The 27,842-nt window shown below is 39.9% G+C and overlaps 1 protein-coding gene across 1 annotated transcript in view; it reads right to left on the reverse strand.

The window, feature by feature from the left end:
• Positions 1 to 27,842, reverse strand: part of ccdc175 (coiled-coil domain containing 175) — a 76,328-nt gene that overhangs the window by 29,447 nt on the left and 19,039 nt on the right. Inside the window, exons 4-8 of the mRNA XM_048600120.1 lie at positions 20,791 to 20,926; positions 12,515 to 12,743; positions 8,017 to 8,139; positions 4,481 to 4,590; positions 3,508 to 3,589 (exon numbers count right to left, since the gene is read on the reverse strand). Of these exons, the coding sequence (XP_048456077.1) occupies positions 3,508 to 3,589; positions 4,481 to 4,590; positions 8,017 to 8,139; positions 12,515 to 12,743; positions 20,791 to 20,926 (680 nt within the window). The remainder of the gene's footprint in view (positions 1 to 3,507; positions 3,590 to 4,480; positions 4,591 to 8,016; positions 8,140 to 12,514; positions 12,744 to 20,790; positions 20,927 to 27,842) is intronic.

Here is a 27,842-nt window from a genome sequence, read left to right on the forward strand (position 1 = left end):
GTGTGTGTGTGTGTGTGTGTGTGTGTGTGTGTGTGTGTGTGTGTGTGCGTGTGCGTGCGCGCGCATGTGTTTGCCAGAAAAATCAAGAAAACTTAAAAGAAAGAATTCTAAAACGAGAAATTGTCTAAGTCCACTTGATTAACCATCAAGTTGAAGAACAACTGTTGCAGACAACAAAGTGACATCACTGCTAAAATGAAAAGGACTACGAGAAACTAACTTTCCACCAAGTGCAACAAAAACAAAGCAGCTGGAAAAGCTCAGCAGGTCTGGCTAAATCTGTGAGGGAAAACACAGAGTTAACTTTTCGGGTCCGGTGCCCTTCCTCAGAACTGCTGAGTTCTGAGGAAGGGTCACCGGACCCGAAATGTTAACTCTGTGCTTTCCTTCACAGATGTTGCCAGACCTGCTGAGCTTTTCCAGCAGCTTTGTTTTTGTTCCTGATTTACAGCATCTGCAGGTCTTTCAGTTTTTATTTACTTTCGACCAAGTGGTTTGGTCTTTTCATCTGGTGCCAAGCTTCTTCGGTATTGTTGAAGCTGCACTCATCCAAGTGTAGCGTATTACATCACACACTTGACTTGAGCCTTGTAGATGGACAGGTTTTGGAAGCTGTGGGTAATTTGTTTCTTGCAGAATTCTCAGTCTCTGACCTTTTTTTTTAAGCCAGTGTTTATGTGACTCACCAGTTAATTTTCTGGTCAATGGAAATCCTAGAATTCTGATAATGGGGATTCAGTGATGGTAATGCTGTTGAATATCAAGAGGAGGAGGAGGAGGATTCCCTCTGATTGAAGATGGTCATTGTAGCATGAATGCCCAAGGCCACTTATCAGCCCAAGCCACTGTGCTGTCCAGATCCTGCTGTACATGCAAATGCTGGTGAGCATGCCTACTTTTTGACCTTAAGATTTGGGTGAGACAAGGTGAGGATTGGGGAAAAGAGGAGGGGAGACTGGAAACATCATTGATGATGAAGCTGAAGATAGTGAGTTTAGAATATTATCCTGAGGAATTCATACAGCAATGTCAAAGGGTTGAGATAATTGGTCTCCACAACCATGAGCATCTTCCTCTGTGTGAGTATGACTCCAACTAATGGATGGGTTTTTGCTTTGTTCGCATTTACTTCAATTTTGCTAGGGTACCTTAGTGTTACACGCAGTTCAAATAATTTCTTAATATCAAGGGCAATCACTATTGCCTCATAGTTATATATATCTGAGCATATTGTACAGGGTATGAAATTTGTGCAAGGCGTTGATCATTTGACTGAATATATAAAATTAGAACTTGCATACAAATTTTGGTATAATTCAAACACTTAATTTGAAAGCTTTTAATCCTAAAATTTGTTTGCACTTTTGCCTTCCGACAATCTTCCGACTTGAATTTCCAGTCAGTTCATTTATTTAGATTGTTGAAACTCACTGATGTGGTTTTTAGATTTAGAGCATTCAAGATAAATTTCAGACGCAGTACTGCCATTTCAACTACAGCAGGCAGCAATTGGAAGTTACAAAATCAGAAATTGCTGGAAAAACTCAGCAGATCTGGCAGCATCTGTGAAGAGAAAGCAAGAGTTAACGTTTCAGGTCCAGTGACCCTCCTTCAGACTTGGAAGCAATTGGAGGTTTCTGCATCTGAAGGATTTATCAAATTTCTGTACCTGAGAAAGAGAACTTGTATTTCTTTCTGGCATTCTGTATACAGGGGCCTTGAATCAATTCTCAATGCTTCTGTCGATGTGAGATTTTTGCGAAATTTTCAGCCTCAGACTTATGTTGAGAGCTTCTTGGGAAGAGGAATAATATTGTCCTGGAAGCATATTTTTATAAGCCTATATCATGGAGGAGGAGGAAAATCAAGAAGAATAATGCGGTAGGCCAAGTAAGACAATAGGAAACTGATCAAATACCACATCTCTCAAAAATATATGGACAACCTGTGTAAGGAGATGTGTTTTGGATTGTTTAGTTGTTTAGATGCTGATGTAAACAAATACATCAGTTTCTTTCTATTCATGTTTTATTATTTTTGTACAGTTTTGGTTCTTCCTTTTTCAATCATTCTTTAGTGTTTCAGTTTGAAAGTGGCCAAATACATTTTGTATTAGAATTCTATTGAGAAAAGGGAACTCAAGCTAGATTTACCACACATCTCAGAGTTCAAAGATTAGTATATCAAACAGAAATTATGAACAAACTGACGTCCTAACCAATGTAAGTAAACAGAAACTAAGAATGTTGGAAATGTACAAAAGGTCTGTCTAGAAATGAAAGGAAGAAGTGAACATTTTGAATAGAGTTGAATAGGTCTGACAAAGAGTACAGAAATTTTCCCTCCTGAGAAATAGCGGGAAGGGCAGATATTTGGGTGGGTTGGCACTGGAAACTTACTCATCCTCTATACTCAACCTCAGAAATTAAGTTCTGGGCAGCAAGGTCCATGATAGCCTTTCCCAATGTCCTGCCAATTAAGGACCTTATGTGGTCAATTAACAACCACTTAAGTGCTTCAGCCTGCCTAGGCTACAATTCCCTCAGCTTTGGTTGGGACCACATGTGAACCAATGTGGGTAACTATCAGTTAGGGGAAGGAGAGGAGGTTCCCTTGATCAGCATTAATTTGTGCAAGGTTGAGGGACTCAACATTGGACAAGCAGGGTGGTCTCAGGGTAAGTCACCACTCTGACCGCGCCCCTCAACTCTGTGAACCTCAATCCCAGAAAACCTACAAAACATATCTTTCGCGACTCTGTTCCTCCATCTGGGAGTTTAGCTGGTGGTGTCCTGGCACAGCCATGCCATCTGCCACGGCACTCAGTGTTGGAGAAGCCAGACTTTGATTTGCCATCAATTCCAAGCAATCAGGGTTTCTTGGTCGAGCTTTGGAATTCCAGTAAAAAAAAGTCCAGCATCACTCATCACTTAGCTGCCTAATTTTGATCCAGAGGCTTTCTGAATAAGGTCAGTTGCACTTTTCTCTCCCTCAAACCTTCCTGTAAATATTAAAATTCCAGCCTGAGTCTCCAGCTAAGACTTTAAATTGTTTATTGTTTCAAATACTGATGGAAGAAAGTATTGCCAAGCATTACCTGTTGTTATTTCAGAATTTTGTTTTAATCTCAGAAGTAGGCAATAATATTGATGCTATCAAAATACAATGTAATCTCTTTAGTTCTGACACCTACTGCTTGGAAACACCAGAGGTCTGGAAATATTTCAAGCAGATCAAAGCATCATTTTAGGACAATACTCTGAGACAGAAGCGCGGAAGATACTATACTTGGATAACTGGAAAGTATCAAACAATTTTAATTATTACTTCTTGGAAAAAACAGCTTTTTAATATTTCAGGTAAATATTTTTAGTGTTTTAGTTTATGGTTATGCATTCTCATGTCATGGATAAGCCATGAAATTCTGAAATTCAGAAATAACTTAATCCTAAACATTCTTAATTGGAGAATTTCAGTTATTTATTCTAATTAATCAAAAGTTATAACCTTTAAGATCTGTATGTCCAGACTTTCAGCTTCTTCTCTTAAATTTTCCAGTAGTTTACTTAGTTCCTTAGTAAGGTACTGCCTATTGAAAATAAAATACATAAGCAACATGCCTCAAAAAATTATTTAGGCAACAATAAAGTTAAGCACATTTTCAAAATGTGGACAATTAAATTACCCCACATAACGATTTAATTATATAGAACTTATACCGAACTTATATAAAACACAGTCATGGCTTAAGTAGCAAATCCTATAACCTGTTATAAGAGCTAAGAAAGAATAACATTAGACGATTAATCACTGTATGCGCTAGATTGGATCTATACAAAGCGTGCAGACTTTGATTCAAACAAAAAAGCAGTTATCTTTTATAACATTAAAACAAAACTGTTCCTAATTAGCCATGGAAGTTCCAGGAAGTTCCAGGAATCCATCCCTTATAATTTCAGATGTGTTTTGGAATTAAAATTGCAACATTTGAATTTCTCCCCAGTTTGAAGCAAATATGATCATATTTCCTTCTTACCTCCTCCTCCTATCCACCAACTCTTGCCTCTCCACCTTCACCTCTCAATTCTACTCCCCAGGAATGCACCCTCCAAATTCTGTTCTGGAGTCCCTCAGAAATTTATTTTAGCTAGCAATCCCTTTTGTGGGGTCATTCACATGAGGCAAGTTAAAGGGACAACTTGTGTGAGAACCTTCGCAGTCATGTAGCTTAGAAAGAACATTACTCTTCACCCCTCATCTCCTCTCTCCATCACCCTACCCTTAATTCTCCGCTCTCCCATGGTCTCGCACTCTCTCATCCCTCACCATCCCTTCCTCATCCTTCTATTGGTCACTAATCCATTTCACCCCATCCCCAGCAACAAAAAACTTTCAGCTATGACTAAATTTGTGCAAGCATCAGTATCATTCTATAATGAACTTTCTAATAATACTTCACGTAATGGCTTTGTTTTATTACTTCTGAGCATTTAGTTGTTCAGCTAGTTCCAAATCTTCACTGTAATTTGTTTGAAGATTGAGTTCATTCTTATCCAAATCTTTTATTTGCATTTCCAGATTTTCATGCACCTGCAAAAAGTGGGAGATTGTACAGTTCACCTCAGTGATTTAAATTAAAATTATTCTATCAAGTACAAATGGAAATATAAATATGAAATTAATCATCCTAATAAGTATGAACCAATTTTCAAAAAAGATTAAATTACAGCCTTCAGCCCATCTTTTCAGTTCGCTGTTCTTCACTTCTGAATTTAGATTAAACTGGATTCTCCCTTACATCTGCTCTATCACTGGTACCAAAGCCTTTAATTACCTTGACCTTGCTCAATACTCTTTCAGCGTGCTTCATCATCTTCAAAAGCTTCTACACAGCACTGTGTACTACACTTCTACACTGCTCCCAAATTCACTCTTAGTAACATCATTTTTCAGTCTCACACCCATATATTTGTGGATATTTTCTGACATGAAAGATCTTATAATTATACTTTTTTTTAATACTAAAAATACATAATTCTTTATTCTTACAGAAATAAAACACATGTGCCTGAAAGCTGTTGTCATCTAATAAGCAATAAATGATATTTGTAATACATTGTGATGTGTCTTGCTCAATTTTAAAAATTTAGACAGTAGTGGCCAGTCAGGATTAATTAACAAGATGAATCTTCATTTCTGCAGATAAGCTATGATTGGATATTCATGAAAGCCCACTACCACAGCTCCCTTAAAAACCCTTCCTCACAGCCAACTTCCTGCAAATTCTCCAAGTCCCTTCATCTTCAGTGCAACCATTTTTACTTTGAAACCTCCACACCAGCACTTATGATATACTTTCCCCCTCTGTTTAATGAGCATTCAGCCGCATCATGGTTGGCAAGACCATGTTTGTCTCAATTCCCCTACTTCTGCTTACACCACTTTCCCTCAATTATGGAACCATACTAGGTCTCCTCGTATCTTCTGTTTGCACTCACCAGCTTCTATATTCACTAGATCATCCCTGACCATTTCTGCCAACTCCAGCATGAAGCTAACAAACACAGTCTCTATTTTCTGAAGAAGGGTCTAGGCCCGAATCGTTAGCTTTCCTGCTCCTCTAATGCTGCTTGGCCTGCTGTGTTCATCCAGCTCTACACCTTGCTATCACAGTCTCCTTCTTTCTGTTTTCTGTATCCCCAAGGGCTGGTTCCCTCTAAAACACCATGTTTCAGTCCTCAGTTATCACTAACACACGATTTGCATCTTTAGACAAAAGGTGGCAAATGGATAATCCATGTCAGTCTCCTTCCCAGATGCCAGTCTGCAGCCAACTTGATTCATTTCACATGACATTAAGAAAGGGCTTAATGAACTAAATATAGCAAACTGTCTGGGTCCTGACAACATCTCAATAGCATCAAACAGTTTAGTTATACACCATAACCTCTTGCCGACAATGGGTAAAATTGTCCAGTTATGTCCTGTTCAGTCAATTACTTCCCCAGATTGTGGCATTAAGGAGAGGTAGCAAAATTTAAGTCAATGGGAATTGGGGGTAAACAGAAAGACTTCAGAAAAGTAAAAAGTGAAATACTTCAGTGTTGTTAGCAGAAAAGCTTTGAAGCTGTAAAGTGTGAGCATAGCAGTGTAGATTCACAAGTCGAACAAAAGTTGAGGTGTAACATTAAAGAGAACCAGGTTGACGACTGACCAGTGAGTAATTCTTATTTATTGTATCTGAATTAAGGATAGATAGAACATATACAAAGAAGAACATAAACACATGCAAAACCAAATACATTAATTAGAATTTTAAAATAGCTAATTAAAATGTAATAAAGAAGACTGGGCAGGTGATATGTTGTGGCTGCAGTATGTGTTATGCTGGTGTAATCCAAAGTAAACAACTCTGCAATAAGTGTCTGTGACTCAAAGGTCAGCTCAGTGTCCCTGAGTGAGATGCCAAGCTTTAAGCACTGGAATGCTTCAGGGTCACTTGACCTGAAATGTTAACGCTGATTTCCCTCCACAGATGCTGTCAGACCTGCTGAGCTTTTCCATCAATTTCTTGTTTTTGAGGCTGTGTTGCTTTCCTGGTTCCAGGATTCAGGATATCTACTCAAGGCTGGAGGGGAAATAAATGGGAGGGGAAGAATCCAGTTGTGATCATGTACATAACAATGACAATAATTAGGGCTAGGTAAGAATTTTGGCATCAGAAGTATGAGCAGTTGGGGCTAAATTAAAAAGCATAACAACAAAAGTAAGAATTTCTACTAAAGCCATATGTTCTTTCAGCTATAATACTCTGCAATGTTTGCTGCCAAAGTGGATAACCTCACCTTTATCCACCATGTCGTCTACCATGTATTTGCCCATTCCTCCAGCCTGTCCAAGTGACACTACAATATCTCTGCACCCTCCTCACAGCTCACCCTTCTACTCAGCTTTGTGTCAACTACAAATTTTGAGATATTATCTTTAGTTCCATCATCTAAATTATTAACATATATTGGAATAGTACCGCTCTCTGCAGTATCCCATTAGTCACTGCCGGCCATTCAAAAAAAGACCAATTTATTCCTACTTGCTGTTTCCTGTCTGCTAACCAATTTTCTTTCCATCTCAATACACGACCCCAAACTCCATGTGCTTATTAGTCCAATCAATAGCTGGGGTGTAAAAAGAATCAAAAATTAATCTGATTCGTTTTTAAATACTTTGCATGAAAAGACTCAATACATACATAGAAGTTACAACAGAAAAATAGTCCAAATCAGTATGTACTCTTCATACATTAAATATGGAGAAATGTTGTGTTACAAGCACATTATTCAAATGTAACATATCGAAAAATATGCAACTTCATAGTAGGTACATAACTACAAGTGTCTGAAGCCCAGGCCAAATGATTCAATTCAAATATCAGCATTTTGTGTATTTTATTTGTATATTTGTTAGATTGATTCAAGAACTGCTTCTTCCCTGCTGCTATCAGACTCTCTAATTTCAAAGGTACATGTGCCAACAATAAACCAATGATTGATAGCTTGAGATATTATCATTTCAAAATATTCCAGCTACAATTATTTTGTTGACATTGGATAATCTGTGTCAAAACATCAGAGAAATAGTTCCGACCAGAGGTACTTGGTGGAGATCAGCTGCACTTTGATTCAGTTCTCAAGCATGACTCCCATGCTTCTAGTCTCCTGTATAAAGTTCTCCTCTCATTTCAATTCTGAACTTTGTCACTTACCATTCCAATGAAGTTCAATATGAGCCTGAGGAATAGCACCTCATCTTTCATTAGGCACTTCACAGCCTTTCAGATACAACATGGAGTTCAACAATTTCAGATCATTACCTCTGCCCACTCACTTCTTTGTTTCTTTTTAATTTTAATGTGAAAGCTCCCAGCATTTTCTGTTAAGATTTCAGATTAAGGTTTCTAGCATCTACAATGCTTTGCTTTTTCACTGATGATGTTTTAAGTGTAACTGTAAATCTTACCACTTTCTGGTATGTCAAGTTATCATTCAATTTCTGCAATTCCATATTCATCTCATCAAGTTTTCTTTTCTTCTCAACATTTGCTGCGTTCTGATTCTGAACCAGAAGTTGAACATTTTCAAGCTAAAATAATAAAAGAAAATCCAAACTTTATGTTTATAACAACCATGCTGAGTTTAAGCATTTTGTTGAAAACTAAGTTCAAGTAACACCTATACTCAAGCAAACAAAAATCTCTCCTCTGGAGATTTCGACCTACAAAGACAGCCTTGATTTTTCTCTGCAGAGGGGATCAGGCAGTTAGATGGCAACATGCTTCTATTCCGAGACTTATTCTGTTGGCCATGTTCACTAACTTTCCTACAAATCTCAATAAAATTGATGGAAATTAGTGCACACAACTGGGGCCAAGAAATGAACTAAACTCACCAAAGGCTGAATTTTTATCTTCTGACGCTGAAAAAAAACCCTGTCAGAAGAATGAAATTGGAGGTGTTGCATTTTAAAATTTCAGCTCCACTTCCCGATATCTTCCATTTTTGTTTGGATCATGATCTGCTATAATTCCTGACCTATGTTTAAAGTGGCATTGGGTTCACAATTTAAATCCCTGCTTGGAGCTCAAATTTTCATTCCCATGGATTTTTTTGTATAGGGTGGGTTCCTGAAGCTTGTAGGAACATCAACAGATAAGTCGGTCCATGAATTTTGAGGGATGCTTGCGGTAAAGTCTGATTATCTTTTGACAGTTAAGTTTGAAATGTCCTGTCAATACCTTCTCCCATCTTTGTGTTCTTCTCTTTCACCTCATATTCCTCTTGCCCCTTCATACCAAATACCTCGCCCACTCTCATGCCCCGTTTCATTACATTATGCCTGCTCCAACATTTTCTTACCACTTCGATTACCCCCAAGCAATGATGCAACATCAACACCTATTTTGTTCAGTATCCAGTATGTACAGAACCTAATAGCCACTAGCTAGTGTATGAAATGTTCATGCAACTGAGAATATAAGCAAACACACTTTGAAAATCCTCTTTAGGAAAAGAAAATAATGTTCATCTTACCATCACAAAGTACCATTCACATACAGCCATTTATGTTATCAATGACAAAAGCTTTCATTCTTTTAACATATAATCTTGGGCAAGTAAACAAATCAGCATTGAAAACACAATAAAGAATTTTATTACAACCTTATAACCCCTCCATTTAACAAGAAAGCTTTAAAGAAAACTGGGAATTTTAGATCAGTCATCCTGACGTCAGTATTGAGAAAAACTCTGGAGTCCATTGTAAAAAGCAGAGCACTTGGAAAAACATAGCAGGATAGGACAGAGTTAGTGTAGATTAATGAAAGGGAAATCATGCTTGACAAATCCACTGGAATTCTTTGAGAATATAACTAGCAGAGTTGATGATGGGAAACCAGTGAATGTTGTTCACTTGGACTTTGAGAAGGCTTTCGACAAAGTCTTACATCAGAGCATGTAAAGTTAAAGCTTGTGGTCAGTGTACTGAGATGGATAGAAAATTGGTTGGAAGACAAGAAACATAAAATAGGAATGAATTGGGTCCTTTTCCAAATGGCAGGCAGTGACTAGTGGGGTACCGCAGAGATTAGTTCTAGGACCCCAGCTATTCATACTATACATCTTAATGATTTAGATGAGAGAACTAAATATAATATCTCCAAATCTGCAGATGACACAAAGCTGATTGGGAGGGCAAGCTGTGAGGAAGATGCAGAGATGCTTCAGTATGATTTGGACAAGTTGAGTGATGGGCAAGGCAGATGCAATACAATGTGGATAAATGTGAGGTTATCCACTTTGACAGCAAAAACAGGAAGCCAATTACCTGAATGGCTATAAATTGAGAGAGGGGAATGTGCAACAAGACCTGGGTGACCTCACAAACTACTAGGTGAAGATAAGCATGCAGATAAAGAAGACAAGTGTTATGTTGGCCTTCATTGCGAGAGGATTTTAATGCAGGAGCAGGGATGTCTTGCTGCAATTATACAGGGCCTTGGTGATAACTTATGGAATATTGTGTGCGGTTCTCGTTTCCTTGACTGAATAAGGATTTTCTTGCCGAAGGAGTAGTCCAGTGAAGATTAACCAGACTGATTCCTGAAACTATGGGAATGTATTAACTGGAGTTCCGGAGAATGGTATAGGTGGGTTGGAAGATCTTATACAAACGTTTAAAATTCTAACAGGATTGGGCAGGATAGTTGCAGGAAGGATGTTCCTGATGGTGGGGGCAGGTACCGAGATGAGGAGAAATTTCCTTACCCTGAAAGTGTTGAGCCTGTGCAATTTGCTACCACAGAAAGTGGTCAAGACCAAAACATTGTATGAATTCAAGGAGGAGTTAGGTTTAGCACTTGGGCTAAAGGGATCAAAGGATATGGCAAAATGTGGGAACAGGCTATTGCATTGGATGATCAGTCATGACCATAATGAAACGTGGAGCGGAATCGAGGGGCAGAATGGCCTAATTCCTGCTGCTGTTTTCTGTGTCCATCTGTCAAAGAAACGAAGAAAATTACAGCACAGGAACAGGCCCTTTGGCCCTCCAAGCCTGCATTGACATGCTGCCCATCACAACTAAAACCCCCTACCCTTTCGGGGACCATATCCCTCTATTCCCATCCTATTCGTGTATCTGTCAAGACGCCCTTTAAATGTCACTATAGTATCTGCTTCCACTACCTCCCCCGGCAGCGAGTTCCAGGCACCCACCACCCTCTGTGTAAAAAACTTGCCTCATACATCACCTTTAAACCTGGCCCCTCACACCTTAAACCTATGGCCCCTAGTAACTGACTCTTCCACCCTGAGAAAAAGCTTCTGACTGTCTAGTCTGTCCATGCCCTTCATAATCTTGTAGACCTCGATCAGGTCGCCCCTCAACCTCCGTTGTTCCAGTGAGAACAACCCAAGTTTCTCCAACCTCTCCTTGTAGCTAATGCCCTCCATACCAGGCAACATCCTGGTAAACCTTTTCTGTACTCTCTCCAAAGCTACCACATTCTTCTGGTAGTGTGGCGACCAGAATTGAACACAATACTCCAAATGTGGCCTAACTAAGATTCTATAAAGTTGCAACATTACCTGCCAATTTTTAAATGCCCTGGCCGATGAAGGCAAGCATGCCATATACCTTGTTGACTACCTTCTCCACCTGTGTACCTGTACACCCAGATCCCTCTGCCTATCAGTACTCTTAAGGGTTCTGCCATTTACTGTATATTTTCCAACTGGATTAGACCTTCCAAAATGCATTACCTCACATTTTTTCGAATTAGACTCCATTTGCCATCTCACTGCCCAAGTCACGGTCCTCATCGCTATCCGCAATTCCACCAGCCTTTGGGTCATCAGCAAACTTACTAATCAGACCAGTTACATTTTCTTCCAAACCATTTATATATATTACAAACAGCAAAGGTCCCAACACTGATCCGTGAGGAATGCCATTAGTCACAGCCCTCCATTTAGAAATACACCCTTCCACTGCTACTCTCTGTCTTCTATGACCGAGCCAGTTTTTTTTTTAATCTATCTTGTAAGCTCACCTCTGACCCCGTGTGACTTTACCTTCTGTATCAGGCTGCCATGAGGGGCCTTGTCAAAGGCCTTACTGAAGTATGTAGACAACATCCACTGCCCTACCCTCATCGATCATCTTTGTCACTTCCTCAAAAAAACTCAACCAAGTTAGTGAGACACGACCTCCCCTTCACAAAACCATGTTGCCTCTCGCTAATACACCCACTGATTTCCAAATGGGAGTAAATCCTGTCTCGAAGAGTCCTCTCCAATAATTTCCCTACCACTGACGTAAGGCTCACCAGCCTGTAATTAGCTGGATTATCCTTGCCACCCTTCTTAAACAAAGGAACAACTTGGTTATTCTCCAATCCTCAGGGACCTCCCCTGCAGCCAGTGAGGATACAAAGAATTTCCTCAAGGCCCCAGCAATTTCCTCCCTTACCTCTCTCATTCTTAATCAAATAAAGCTGTCAATCAAATAAAGCTAGCACTCCTTTTTGTAAATGTGCAAACATACTCCTTTTGAATCGAATCCATTAGCAATCTTGTAGCTCAGCCAAATAGCCATGATGAGGTCATTTGGAAATCCAGATATTTGGACATTTGTTCAACATACTTATAATAATTTGGCAGATAGGCTCATTTTGAATGCCAGGCTAATTTCCAACAACTGTTAATAGACACGGCATAGCAGGAATCTACTTATAGTAAATGGAGTTTCTAACTGTGTGCATTAAACTCATAATCTTCTGGATTTGCATGTAGGTGGGGAGGAAATGGAGTACAAATACAAAGAAAATTAGAGGTAGCTGATACATAAAACGTCCAGAGAAACTTATTGAATTAAAATCAATTAAGTTCTGCATTTAAATTTCTGGTTCAATGCATTTTTGTTAATTTTCATTTTTCTTTAAACTATAACAAGAAATTACCTCTGCAGTCAGGATTTCTTTTTCTGCTTCAAATTTTCTCCGTTTCTCATCTAGCGCATATTTCAAACTTGTGATATCTTTCCTTATAAAAATAACTTTCTGTTGAATATCTCGTACATTGTCATATGTTTCATTCAATGTAATTTGGTCACTGGTTCGCTTGTCCATCACATCATTTAATAAGACGACAACGTCGGCATGTTGTACTCCTTCCTTTTGTCGTACAGGACTGAGAAAAGGAATGATAGAGAAAATAGCAGTGAAAGATGAAAAAAAGTGGTTAATCCTAATGTAGTCAATGGCATAGAAAAAATTATTTGGTATTCCGATGGCCACATAGTCATTGCAGCAGAGCAGACGAGAATTGTCTATCGGGGTCCTTTGATTCCCAATCACTGTGGCTCCTTGTGAATTGGCTATTGGAGGTTTTAAAGCACAATCCCCCTACATCTCAACCTTCCAAACATCTCCCTAACATCATAGAATTCAGGAGTGTTTGGCTTCCATTAATGATTAGCCAGGATAAATTGAAGAATTAAAAACCTAGTTTAACTGCTGGATAATTATTAAGTTGTCCCCCACAACTTACCCCAAATTGCCTTGTATCTTCAACTATACCTCTCCCTGATCCCTTCTACCTCAGGACCACTAACCACTCAATTGCCTCTAGCCCTACTGATTTGAACCCACCAACTCAACAAAATTCAAATCCCAAATTCTTCCCAGGACCCAATAGCTTGATCCCTACCTCTGCCTCAGTCCCAGAAACCGCCCCGGCCACCCACCTCTCTTCACCCCTGGTTTCAATTTCTTCCACTTTCAGTTCGCCTATTGGCTCGACACCCTACCACCACCAACAACCCTCTCTCCCCCAGTGGCCACTCCCTTTGTTCATCAGCCCCAAATCAATTCTCCACCTGATGCAAGAGGAGCGTGCAGAAGAATCTCAGAATCCCTAAATACAGATAGAGGCCGTTTAGTCCATCGCATCCACACCAACCCTCTGAACAGCATCCCATCCAGACCCTATCCCCCACCCCCACATTTACGTGGCTAACCTACCTCGTCGGCACATCCCTGGACACTATGAGGCAATTTAACATGGCTGATCCACCTAACCTGCAGATCTTTGGACTGTGGGAGGAGACCAGAGCACCCGGCAGAAATCCACGCAGACATGGGGAGAACATGCAAATCCCACACAGTCAGTCACCCAAGGCAGGAATTGAACCCAGGTCGCTGATGCTGTGAGGCATTCAGTGCTAACCACTGTGCCAACCATGAACAGCTAAAGTTGTGTAAATCACCAGTGCCCCAAACTGATACAGCTGAAAGCAACTTGAATGCTCTTTACCTGAACCATATTTTCCATCTCTGCTATACCAAATGTACTGTATTTATCAATTATTTCTATCTTTAATGTAATTTTATTGCCTTCCTTCAGTCCTCCCTTGTCTACAACCATCAACACCTACACTGTATAAAAAAAAAAGGAAATAAGTTAGTCAGGTAACTTAATTTCATGAGGAAGTAATATTCAACAGGATTTTAAAAAATAATCCCTAATGTCCATATCGTGTACGTGATTCCTTAAATGCAATCCTACATGATATATCCCCGATAGCTGTTGTTTTGATGATTGCCAGCACTGGTTGGCAATCTCCATTACCTCTGGGCACCAAGGGCAGATTGTACTATGTTAATATGGTTCAGGGCAGTTTGGCACACTGGATTTTGTTGCACAGAGCAAGGCCTTAGCAGTAGAGGTTGCAAAGAAGCGCACATATTTCATCCTGGATGAGAACAGTAGGTTGCTCACCCTGAAGCCAAGGTCACCTTTAAGATTCTCAGCACTTCTACTGTGCTGTTCCAAAAGAGAATGCTGCAGTGATGTGATATGATGTCATGGAAACCTTAGCAAACATTGGAATTCAGAGCAAAGAAACAGCATTTTGAGCCTCCATGTTACTAGTAGGAGCTGCTGTATTAGCTGCCTGAGTTGTCATCAGAGGTTGCCTCATTGTCAATGTCATGTTCATAGAGGTGACAAGTTGCTTCTTGTTGGATTGAACAGTTTCCATGCAGCAAAAACTGGAGCTGAACCTTTTCATGCTAAGCCATCAGCATACTGCGGCAGGAAATCCAATGTACCTCAGATTTAGAGACAGTAGGAACTGCAGATGCTGGAGAATTTGAGATAACAAGGTGTAGAGCTGGATGAACACAGCAGGCCAGGCAGCATCAGAGGAGCAGGAAAGCTGACGTTTCAGGCCTAGACCCTTCTTCATAGGCCCAAAACGTCAGCTTTCCTGCTCCTCTGATGCTGCCTGGCCTGCTGTGTTCATCCAGCTCTACACCTTGTTACCTCAGATTTACTTCTGTATGTTCAGCAGCTTTCCACGGTAGAATGGGACCTTGATGTCTACAATGAATTGTTTTCTGCAGAGTTACTTGATGCACCCTGAGCTGGCACACTTTTTTTTTTAAACTCCCCTGTCCAAGTTCCTTCACAATATGGCCAAGTGATTCACCATTTGGACCCCTCCTTTCACCTACCCTTTAAAAGTATAAGTGGTTCTGATCTCTTAAGCTGGTGCTTGCTACGGCTACAGTTTGCTAAGCACATTGTGTCAGGTGAGAAGAAACAAGGGGAAAGAGAGAACAAAATATTAAAATTTCTGTGTAATATATAGTCTATATTGTGAATTGCCATGGCTATGAGTCGGCCCCTGTCCATTTTCTTCAGGGCGTACAGGTGATCCAACCTCCCCTTGTCAATATCTCCTGCCTCATGTTCTACATGTCCTTCTCCGCCAAGAAAGGAGTGAAACTGACAGTCTTGTAAACCGAGCATCTGATTTGGAGAAGTGAAGATTGCAATGGGACTAAGATTGGAAAAGTGCAGGGAATGTGAGTGTGATAACAGGAAAGTAAGGGGAACTGAGGGCACAGAATATGGGAGCAATGAAGCTGTAGATAAGAAGAGATAGTCACTGAAGTGCAGGCAAGATTCTTACCTTGATGACCTTACCTTGTTTAAAGTAATGAAACTTTTACCAGCCGTAAAGCCATGTTCTGGGATTTAATCTCATGGCATGGACGTCCCTTTCTCCCAGTGGTGACAAAATGCTTCCTGCCATCACCATTTTTATCAACCTCCCCCTATCCTCAAAGGAATGTGATCATCTTCCTCACCACTGCTTGGACCGGAGGCCTGAATGCCACACCTAAAATCTTGGGCGACATCTCGGGGGCCACTCGTACTGAATTTCAATCACCAAAGCTTTTTTACTGTGGTCATGATGTTCCACCTTAAGATGTCCTCCCCTCCCCCATCAAACAAACACGACATCATAACTAACCCATGATAATGAGCTTTCAGCATCGATTACTTTGTTCTGACTTTCCGTGTGATTTTCATTAGTATTACCAAATATTAATGTCTGTACTATATCAAGTCAGGGTACAACACAGGTTTTATTGTGGGTGTGAATGCAGAATCTGGGGGCAGTATTGTGGGAGCTGCACTTTGTGACATCACAAATTTAAAATTAATGTTATGGACCGACAAGCTCCTGCTTGGTAAGCGCAAATTACTGCAAAAATGCTGGAAATTACAGCGGGTCAGGCAGCATCCACGGAGAGAGAGCAAGCTAACGTTTCAAGTCAAGATGACTCTTCATCAGAGCTAACGTGAAGTGTGGAGGAGGCAGCATTTATGTAATATGGGGGGGGTGGGGGGCGGTTGTTGGAGTGCTGGGGGAAGAGAGGATGTTGATAGTTCAGACTAAGTGATCAGAATGTGAGAATGGCAGAACAATGGTGTGTCGAACTGCCAGACTGGAAAGAACAGATAGTCCCACTGGAGGGGAGAAAGGACATGGTGACAGAGAAGGTAACAAGCAAAGTTAAAAGAAAGGGAAAGAATGGGTTCACAATCTGAAGGTGTTGAACTCAATATATTGAGATGAGAGGTTGTGAAATGCCTAGTCTGAAGATGAGGTGTTGCTCCTCCAGTGTTCGCTGTGATTCGCTGGAGCATTGCAGCATGCCAAGGACAGACAAGTCGGCATGTGAGCCGGACGCTGCGTTAAAATGACCGGCTACGGGAAGGTCAGGGTCATGCTTGTGCATAGACTGGAGGTGTTCCGCAAACCGGTCACCCAGTCTGCGTTTGGTCTCTCCAACGTGGAATAGGCCACATTAGGTCTAGCAAATGCAATAGATTGGAGGAGGTACAGGTGAAATGCTGCTTCACCAGGAAAGACTCTTTAGGCTCTTGGATGGTGAGCAGGGAGGTAGTGAAGGGGCAAGTGTTGCCCCTCCCACTATTGCATAAATGCTGCCCCTCCACACTTCACTCCAGCATTTTTTCTTTTCACTCCTGATTGGTAAGTAGTGGTCAGGTGATTTTCTTTTATACTTAGCTTCAATTTCCGTTCATTTTTTTCATACCCATAAGGGTTTAGAGTATTGGGATTTAGACTAGTAGTATGGTAGTACTGCACTGGGGATTTAGAGTAGCACCTAAACTGTTTATAGAATATAGTATATTCAGTATTTTTAAAAGTGAAAATCTAACACTGGGAACCATCTAGTTAGCCATAAATTAATTTTAATAAAAATTTACTTTTAATTAAAAATAGTTACTTGAGGGTAGTATGCTTTCCCTGTGGAATATGGGAAATCAGAGACAGTTTGAACATCCCTGACATTACATCTCTGCAGAAAGTGTATCCAACTGCAGCTCCTTTGAGACCATGTGGAGTGGCAGTTGGACACATTTATGAGCATGCAGGAAGCGGAAAGTGTCATTGACTGGAGTTTTAGAGATGTGGTCACACCCATGGGTCAAGCAAAAAGATGGGGTGACCACCCGTTGGGTGCATTCACAATGGTTTCTTGAAGCAATACGTAAATCATCCAACTTGGTAAGGGACCATATTAGACCTGGTATTTGGGAATGATCCTGGCCAGGTGATCGAAGTTTCAGTGGGGGGGAATTTTGGGAACAGTGACCATAATTCTGTAAGCTTTGAGTTACTTATGGAAAAGGATAAGAGTAGACCTCAGGTAAAATGGGAGGGAAGGCTAACTATCACAATATTAGGCAGGAACTGGGGAATGCAGATTGGGGGTGTCTATTTGAGGGTAAATGCACATCTGTCATGTGGGAATCTTTTAAAGGCCAGTTGATTAGAGTTCAGGACCAGCATGCTCCTGTGAAAGCGAAGAATAAGGATGGCAAGATTCGGGACCAGTGGATAAAAGAAGAGAAATTGTGAGCTTAGAAAGAAAAAAAGGAAGCATACATAAGGTTTAGGAAACTGAAGACAGACCAAGCCCTTGAGGAATATAAAGAAAGCATGAAAGAACATAAAAATGGAGTTATGATGGCTAATACAGGCCATTAAATGACCTTGGCAAATAGCATTAAGGAAAATCCCAAGTGTTTTTATACATATATAATATGCGGGAGCTTCAAAAGAAAAGTTATTTTTCCATTGGATGTGGGCATAGCTGGTTAGATCAGAATTTATTGCCCATCTCTAATCAGAGAAGGTGACGATGAGCTAGCTTTTACCCATTGTTGTTCAGAAGAGAGTTTCCTACTCGATTTTTAACTGACAAGAGAGCTAAAGGACGTGGGGAATAGACAAGAAAATAAAAGCCACAATCAAGTCAGACATGATCTTACCAAATGTCTTGGAATCCCTACAAGTGTGCAAACAGGCCCTTCGGCCCAACAAGTCCACACCGACTCTTACAGCATTACACCCAGACCCGTTCCCCTATAACCCACCTAATCTACACTTCCCTGAACACTATGGGCAATTTAGCATGGCCAATCCACCTAGCCTGCACATCTTTGGACTGTGGGAGGAAACCCCCCGCAGACACGGGGAGAACGTGCAAACTCCACACAGACAGTCGCCCGAGGGCAGAATCGAACCCAGGTCCCTGGTGCTGTGAGGCAGCAGCGCTAACCACTGAGCCACCATGCCGCCCAAATGGTTGAGCAGACACAAAGAGCGAAATGGCTTGATTCTCATTCTAATTCAGACGTTCATTATTTCATCAGTTTAGAATGTTGACTGAGAGACTATGAAGGAAAGACAATAGAGTTCCATACATATTTTCCCTTGAAGATATGTTATGAGCAGTATTCTCATGTATCCATTGCCTTCATCCTTCTAGGCAGCAGAGATTGCAGGTTTGGAAGGTGTTGTTGAAGCAGTCTTGCTTGGATGCTGCAGTGCATCTTGTAGATGGTACACACTGCTGCTACTGTGCATCAGTGGTGAAGGAAATAAATGCCGGAGGTGGTGAATGGGGTGCCAACCAAGCAGTTTGCCTTGTCCTGGATGGAGTCAAGCTTCTTGAGTAGTTTGTGGGAGCTGCAATTATCCAAGCAAGTGTATAACATTTCATCAGACTCCTATGCCTTGCAGATAGTGGACAGACTTTGGGAAATCAGGTGGTGAGTTACTTGCTGCAGATTTCCTAGCCTCTGAAATGTTCTTGTAGCCATAGCACTTTTCTAGCTGGTCCATTTCAGTTTCTGGTCATCAGGATAACGATTAGGAGACAGTGGGAGATTCAGCGATGGTAATGTCATTGAATGTAAAGGGAAGATTGGCGGATTCGCTGTTCTCGGAGATGTTTATCACCTGGCAATTGTGCACTACGAATGTTACTTGGCCAGGTCCTGCCGAATTTGGACCTGGATTGCTTCACTATTTGAAGAGTCGTGGCTGGTGTTAAATATTGTCTAATCATCAGTAATCATATCCCCACCTCTGACTTTATGTTGGAATGAAGATCACTATGAAACAGTTGAAGATATTTAGGCCTAGGACAATACTCTGAGGAACTCTTGCAGCAATGTCTTGGGACTGTGATGATTGACCTCTAACAACCACAGCCATTTTTATTTATGCTAGATATGACTTTCACTAATGAAGAGGTTTCATTGTGGCTTTAATTTTGTTAGGGTTCCTTGATGTTATACTCAAATGTTGCCTTGATTTGAAGGATAGTTACTCTCTCCTCACCTCGAGTTCAGCTCTTTGTCCATGTTTTTTAAACAAAAGGTTGTAATGCAGCCAGGGGCTTTGTGGCTCTGACAGAACTCTAAGTGAGCTTCAGCAAGCAAGCTATCATTGTTTAAATGCTACTTGATAACATTGTTGATGACCCATTCCACTGGTTTGCTTAAAATTGCAGTGCTCAGCACCATTCACAACATAGTGTCTCTTTTAAGGCAGGGGTGTACATTCTGAGATTTCAGCAAGTGGCTAGAGAATTTATTCAGGGCATCAAGATGTCTAGCTAATGGCACAGCAGGATAGAGCACAAGCTCCTAGCTGCAGTACTGGATTACAGCAGTGAAGGAGACGTCCTTTGTCCATAGTGAGCCAGGAGGTTTTTCCAGATCATATCTAAGCAGACAGATGGCTGTTGCAGTCAAACCAAGTAGAATAACTAAGCAGAAGACCTGGATGCAGCAGCACAGATTTATTGACCTCAAACAACTGATGCTCATAACAAGAACTATATTTCAACATATATTTACCTGCAAGAGCACACATGCGTAAGGGACTAACAAGTAAGTCTCCAACTGCGAAAATTAAACCATTGAACCACTGGCTGTTACTTTTGCTTAATTTACTATCCCACTTCACTCAACTAAGAACAACCTCTCGCAATAATAACTCATACCTCTATTCATAGCTTCACTTTACATTCAAATGCAAGCATTATTGCAAGCCTTACATTCACATCTCTCAGCATGCACATATTTACTGCTATTCATTCCATAACAGGCACGTCACCCAAACATTTACTGACATACTTCCATCGCTCTCCTGCAGGATAAAACCAGAAGCAACAGCATTTAACCAGCAGGAGACAGACAACGTGCATCCTTAATCCATGGAGAAAAGACTGTTCATTATCACTGGAGCAGCTTTGACAGAGGCTGCTGTTATGCTCACACTCAATCCTTCTCTTCATGATATGTTCTAATTTAAAAGCTGTGCATTATGGAAGCACGTATCACTTGCTTTTCTTTACACCCATCAATGCAGATTTCCTACCCTAAAGGACATTAGTGAGTTAGATGGGTTTTTATGACAATTGATGGCAGTTTCATGGTCTCCTACTGAGACATTGAGGGAAAAAAAAATACTTGAACCACCAAGGTGCTGTTGAATATGTTGTTCAATGCTGCATAATGCATGGCTCTGAGAGATATATCATGAATATATGCTTACCACAGAGAGGCATTTTCTTTTTCCAGCCTATTGTATTCCTTTTCCAATGATTCAATTTGTTGTGTCAAAGTCTCAATTTTGGCCTGCAATTCTTTCACGCGTGTTGCCTTTGATTCGCGGGCAGCTAGAATTGCATCTAAACAAAAAGCAAACAGTTTTAGCCTTTAAGAAAGAGAATAATCTTAGTGAAACTTGAGGCAGTTCTGTATTTGAAAGCTTCCTTTTTTTAAGCTCCTCTCACCCCATAGGGTATTAAATAAAAATTAGCAAAAAAAAAAAACTGCCTGAACATTGAGGATATCTTTTAAAAAATTTTCTTTGGATGATGCTAACATGGCTCTGGAATCCCTAAGTACTGCAGAAAATGGTGAAGAACCGCCTTTGTCCTCGTTCTGATGATGCTCATAACAAGAACTATATTTCAACATATATTTACCAGCAAGAGCACTCATGCGTAAGGAAATAACAAGTAAGTAACACTTGAATTGGACATCTCACTGATGAAGTTAATATAGTTGACCATTTGGAATGTTGAGTGATTTGTTATTACAACTCATTTAAAATAAAACAATTGCCAATGGCTGACAAGCATCTCTTATGACTGGAAAGTTATGGATTTAAGCACGTTACATAATTAACAAGTATATCTTGATTTTACTGAGATATTTCACACCGAGAACATCAGAGAAAACCCAAGGTTCCTTCCGATCTCAACAATCATAAAGAAAGCAAATGTAGTTTTAAGAAGTTTAAGGCTATCCATAACTGAAAGAAACATCAGATAATAATATTCCTAAGAACAAAACTGTCTTAGGCGAAACCACAGGAATTATCAAGAGCATACTTCTTACGTTGTTCTACAAACTTCAAGACCTCCTGACACATTTGTTTTTAGAAGCAACAGTATTTCTGTCTGTTGCATGAAGCCTGTTGTTGCGTGGCTGACATCCAAAACTGATCAAGTGGTCAAAATATTTTTGTTTATTCCAACTTCAGCAATCTCTGAACATATAGATTTCAAATACGCTAGACCAAGGATTCCTTTCACACCTGATCTATTCTTTGAAGATGCTCCCAGTAGTTCAACATGGTGGCAATTATATTACATAATTACATTATAGAAGTAATCCAAATTGATGTTAATTTGGGTATTGGTTTTCTCGTGGTCTGAAAAGACATTAACCTGGTCAAGCTTGAAACAAAACTTTCTGGAATTCTGGTATGACCTAACATGAAGTGAATAGCCACCATCAGGAAGATGGTAACTGAAATGGAGACTATCATTTAGCCTTGCTCAACCTCAGTCAGGATTTTGAAGAGATCTGCTTCAGATTTACCAGTCAAAAGAGTTGCATGATTGTGCTGACATTTCTTGGGCATCCAATCATTGGAATCAAAATTCGCCGAGTCTTGCAATTTACTGAGTTACCTGCATTGATCAGGTTGTGTAGTGATTGCTACAAGGTCAGCCAGCTGGACCTCAGAATATAAGTTCCCTAATTGGGGCTGTTAATTTGGTCCAGTCAGGGAGCCTTGATTGACAGATATAAACAGGAGTCTCAGAGGTTCTGTTCGCTCAGCTGGCTCATAGAAAGTTGGATCAGTGTCAAGGACCTTGCTCTTGTAAATACAGGGTGACATGGTGACAGGATATCAGCCTCTGTGCAGTTATTTCAGGTTGACGAATGCAATGAAGAGTTTCTGGCTCTAAAGAAAAGCCACTGGACTTGGCTCTCTCTCTCTGTCTCTCTCTCTCTACAAATCTTGCAAGATCTACAGTTTCTTTGGCATTTTCCAGTTTTATTTCAGCACCTACAATATTTTGCTTTTATTAGAAGATTTCCTGATCTTACTCTTGATATTTCTTTTGGATTTGTCTGGCAATGAAGACCATGCCAGAGGTTAATTTGGAAGGTAAAAAGCCATATTTAGCCTCTGGCAGGAGGTCTTCAGCCATTGGAAGCACGTGATTCAAGAGAATTCCTATCGGGATCTCTGCTATAGACAAGAGAGAGATTAAACTTGATAGCTTCCACAACAGAAGAACAGGAATAGGCCATTCAGTCCAACTGGCTTGTAATTCTATCAAAAAGATTGCAGCTGATCGTTCACTTCAATCTCACTTATACATCATACCCACAATCTTGTATGCCATTTGTAATTAGAAATCTCAACATACACAAAAAAGTCCTCCACAGCCCTCTGTGGTAGAGATTTCCAAAGATTCACAATCCTTTGTGTAATAAAGTCCTCATCTCAGGCCTAAGTGACACCCCCCCCTACTTTTAACTTGTGACCTCAGCTCTAGACTACCCAACCAGGGGAAAGATTTTAAGTTCATCTATCCTAACTACTCATTTAAGTACTTTGTAAGTTTCAAGAAGATCACCCCAGTATCCAATAACAACCTGCAAACAAATGCCACATGGGGTTGGTGCAGTTTTAGCAAGGTGATTAAACTGGCATTAGGACTCAGTTTCAATGAGTTCCCATGACTTGGAAGCGGTTTGTCTTCTGGTTATCTTTAGGTTTCCAAAGGTTTGAAATAATCACATTTTAGGATGGAAAGGGTAGAGATTTTTTATTTAATTTTAACATGCTATGATGCTAGTCAGCAGTCCTGTCTCCAATGCAGCCATTTTGACCATTGGAATTCATAGATTTGGTCCTTGGCTAATTAGTTGCTCAATACAGACAACAGAAGATCGCACTTATTTTAAAACGTAATGCCCCTTGTCACGATAAGTGTTAGCATTATTAATGTTGTAAAGTGGAGGGTGACCCCCTTCTGAGAACTATAACAGAAACACCCAAAAAGGAGCACCTTGCCCTATAATCTGTAAAAAGTGAGAGGAAAGTGGTGTAACTTGCCTTTCAGCAACTTCTAGTGGTCAAATAAAATAATTCACTGATACTCTCTTTAAAATCAATAGGTAACAATAACTCTAACAGTGAACAAATTAACTAAACTATTAACAAACTGAATAAACCCCTTCTAACTACTAACTATAACTGAATAAAAATAAGATTCTAATGTTATGATGTTCCAATAAATACAAGTTCCGCTTACATTAAAAAAATAGAATTTAGCCTCTCGAAATTGCAGCCAGGTTACATGTCTTCTGGCATGCTCTGTGCCTTCTCAGTTGATTCTTTTGTCAGGAATATTCACTAGTTGTACCATAGGTACCTTTGTTCTTTAGATAGTGCTTTCTCTAAGACTTAGAGCCAGCAATTCTTTCTTGAAAGCTGAGGGTTGTTAACTCTGGTGTTTGGCAGTTAGCTCTCCAGACTTTGCCCAACTGTCCCTTCTTTTATACCCTCGATGACATATCAATTTCTTGCAATAGGATTCATCTTATGTTGTCAAAACCATCAGTTTTAAATTTAATTGGTCTTTGGTATCTAAGGGCCTGGTTCAAATTGATTGGCTAAATTCAAAAACATGTTTTCTTGGTAAAAACTGCTGCTTGGCCCGCTAACTGTATGGCCTTTTGATACAAGTGTTTCAATTCTGGTGCTCTCTGTGTATTTGCAAACTTTCAATTTGCTGCTCACAGACATTCTTTTTAAATCTCTAACCATAGAAAAAGCACATCATCTTTTAAAGGGACCACACAATGCTTTCTCCCCTACAATTTCACAAATACCAAATTCTAACTTACTACCTCCTAATCCACAAGCACTAAAAGAATGAACCATCATTGTGAAAAGATGGCTTCATTTTTTTTTTTAAAACCTTAACTTCATTATGTTACGAGATCCATAGTTCATTAACCTAGACTTACACATTTTATACTAATTCACACACAGACACCTTTTCTACCTTATATACTCTTCTTTTTAAACTTGCAATAAAACATCCGCAATAATACTTTCACAACCCGCAACATGTACAATCCATAAATCAAATGCTTGCAACATAAGAATCCAGTAAAATAATCTGGTGTTCTTGTCCTTAAATCTTTCCAGAAATGTCAAAGGATTGTGATCAGTATACACAATTGTCTTTGATGCATTGTTTGTTAAGGCCATTACCAAACTCAATAACTTACTTTCAATGGTTGAATATTTTTTCTGGTGGATATTGAGTTTTTAAAAAAAAAAAACTGATTGGCCCTTCAATTCCACAATCATTGTCCTGTAACAACACAGGTCTAACACCTATATTGCTTGCGTTGATGGCGACCTTGAAGGGTTTAAAAAAATTAGGCATGGCTAAAACTTGTGCAGTGGTTCACACTGCTTTTAAATTCTCAAATGCCTCCTGGCATTGTTCTATCCACCGAAATTGCGTGTTTTTTTTTAATAAATCCGTCAACAGTGCCACCATGCTACTAAAGTTTAGTATAAATTTCCTGTAGAATCTGCTTAATCCTAAAAATCGTAGCACTTCTTTCCTCAGAGATGGTCTTGGAAATTCCTCGATGGCCTTCGTTTTCACATTCCTTGGTGTCATCCATCCGTATCCAATGCTGTGCCCTAAGAATGTCACTTCCTGTTTCGTGAACTCTGTTTTTGCCAAGTTTATGTCTAACGTTGCTTCAAACTTTCTCTTTTGTTTTCCCTTCTTGTTTTAACTGATGGCTGTGGGATATTGTCACCATACAGTCCAGAAAAATTCTAGGGTAGTTTTCTTTTGGCTTCTCCATTACAATGGGCATCACTCATACCTGTGGTCCAGCTGTATTGTTTCCAAAAACAAACTGTATAGCTGAATAGCTAATTTTTCCATCACTCCCACTGTCACTTCCCAGGTCTTGATTGGGCTTTCTAGCCTTATCTTAAACAGGGGAACACTAATCCTCTCTCCATTTATTCCACAGATGATCACTTTCTCCAGCAATATTTCAGAAGGAGTGCAAATATTTTCATCTCTTACTATCAGAGACTGATTAACTCCCGTATCTCTCAATATTTTAACTTCTTCACCTACTCCCCTGTTCTACCCGAGTAAATCTTACCCATACAGGTGAAGTCTTTGAAAAGATTGGGTGCGATCTTACTATCCAGCCCGTGACTAGGTTATGCACTCTTCTGCAGCTCCTCGACTTCTCTTGGGATTTTCTTCACTACCTCAACTAACTCACTGGTTTAGCCTCTTTTACCACATCTTTTTTCCCAGTGCCTTTCTTAACCTACCAGCACCGTGACTTTGTGTGTCCCACCTTATTGCAGTGAACACACCTGAGGTCTTTCACCTCTTTTCCATTCTCTTGGGTTTCTTTTTGCACATGTGGTAAATTGTTCCCAGTGTGATTTTTTTTTGTTTTTCATTGAAGGATCTCCCTCTTTCCCAATTTCTATCCCTCATGGAATGAAATTGCTGTCGGATGTTAGATTTTGGTTTAAGCACTGACGCATATTCATCCACCATCCCTGCAGCTCTTCTCGCTGTTTTAACTTTCTGTTCCTTAACACGAGTTCTTATTACTTTTGGAAGTGAGTTTTTAAATTCCTCCAGCAGAATAACATCTCTAAGACTCTCATATGTCCTTTCTATCATTAGTGCTTCATCCATCTATCGAAGTTGCTGTTTAATTCTTTCAAACTCGATACAAGTCTGACCTGGTTCATTTCTGACATTTCTGAACCATTGTCTATATGCTTCTGGTACCAATTTGTAGGCACTCAAAATAGCCTGTTTTACTTCTTCATATTCTCCTGACACCTCCTCTGACAGCGCTGCAAGCACCTCACTAGAGCTGCATTAACACTACCCACATAGTCTCTGGCCAGTTCATTTGTTTAGCCAATTTCTCAAAGAAAATGAAAAAGGCTTTTACATCTTCTTCATCAAATTTTGATAAGATTTTGATGTATTTGCCTATATCCCCACCAGGCCTTTGGCTACAATTGGTTTGCTCATCATCAACATCCTCCTCACTAAGCCTACCTTCTACCTTCATCTCCAATCCTGCTAAGTCAACATTCCTGTCTAATTGTCAACTTCTAAAGTTCAAAAATAGTAGGAACTGTTCAAAGTCTCTTTTTCTTTTTCTTCTGCCAGAGCGATTTGTTCCCTTTCTTTTTCGTCTGCTAGAGCAATTCTTTCCTTTTCTTTCTGTTCAGCTAGGATCCTTCTTTCCCTTTCTTTCTCTTCTGCCTTGGCTCTTATTTCCCTTCCTTTCTCTTCTAACTCCAGTTGTCTCATTTACAACTTAATTTTCTTCTAACTCCATTGCACTTGACTGTTTCTCTGAACCTAAATGCTTAACTAACTCGGTCACAATTTCAACTTTCTTATTATCCCTAGTTAAACCCAACTTTTAACTTTAGCCTGTCCCCTTTCTCCGTCATTTTGAACTTTCTTGGCAAATTTGAGGAGCCTCTTCGTCCCTCAAAACCTCTTTAGCAATGTTAAGAGCCATTTACCCACTTTTGATTTAACCAACAACAAGCAACCAAAATTAAACAGATTTTCCGCTTCTCACTTAAGTTTTATTTAAAGATCTAGGTCACTAATCCGCAAGGCTGTTTAAATTTGCTGGGACCTTTCGTACCACTAAATCTGTTCAAATCTGTCCAGAAACATCCCAGTCAATTCAGATCCATCCAAATCCATTTAGATCCATTCAAATCAAGGGCACGAACTGCCAATCTGTTGTAAAGCGGAGGTTGACCCTCTTCTGAGAACTAAAACTGAAACACTCAAAAATAACCTCACCTTATAATCTGTAAAAGGAGTGTTAAAAGTGGTGTAACCCGCCTTTCAGCAACGTCTAGTGGTTAAATAAAAAAATTCCCTGATGCTCACTTTAAAATCAACAGGTAACAATTTATTTATCAACTCTAACAGCGGACAAATTAACTAAACTATTAACAAACTGAATAAACCTCTTCCAACTACTAACTATTCCTGAATAAAGACAAGATTCTAATGGAATACTGTTCCAATAAATACGAGTCCCACATATATGTATATATAAAAATAGAATTTAGTCTCTCAAAATCACAGCCAGGTTATGTGTCTTCCAGCATGGCCTGTGCCTTCTCCGTTGAATCTTCTGTCAGGAATATTCATTAGTCATGCTATGGGTACTTTTGTTCTT

Source organism: Rhincodon typus, chromosome 8 (genome assembly GCF_021869965.1).
Source record: "Rhincodon typus isolate 14 chromosome 8, sRhiTyp1.1, whole genome shotgun sequence".
Taxonomy (NCBI): Eukaryota; Metazoa; Chordata; class Chondrichthyes; order Orectolobiformes; family Rhincodontidae; genus Rhincodon; species Rhincodon typus.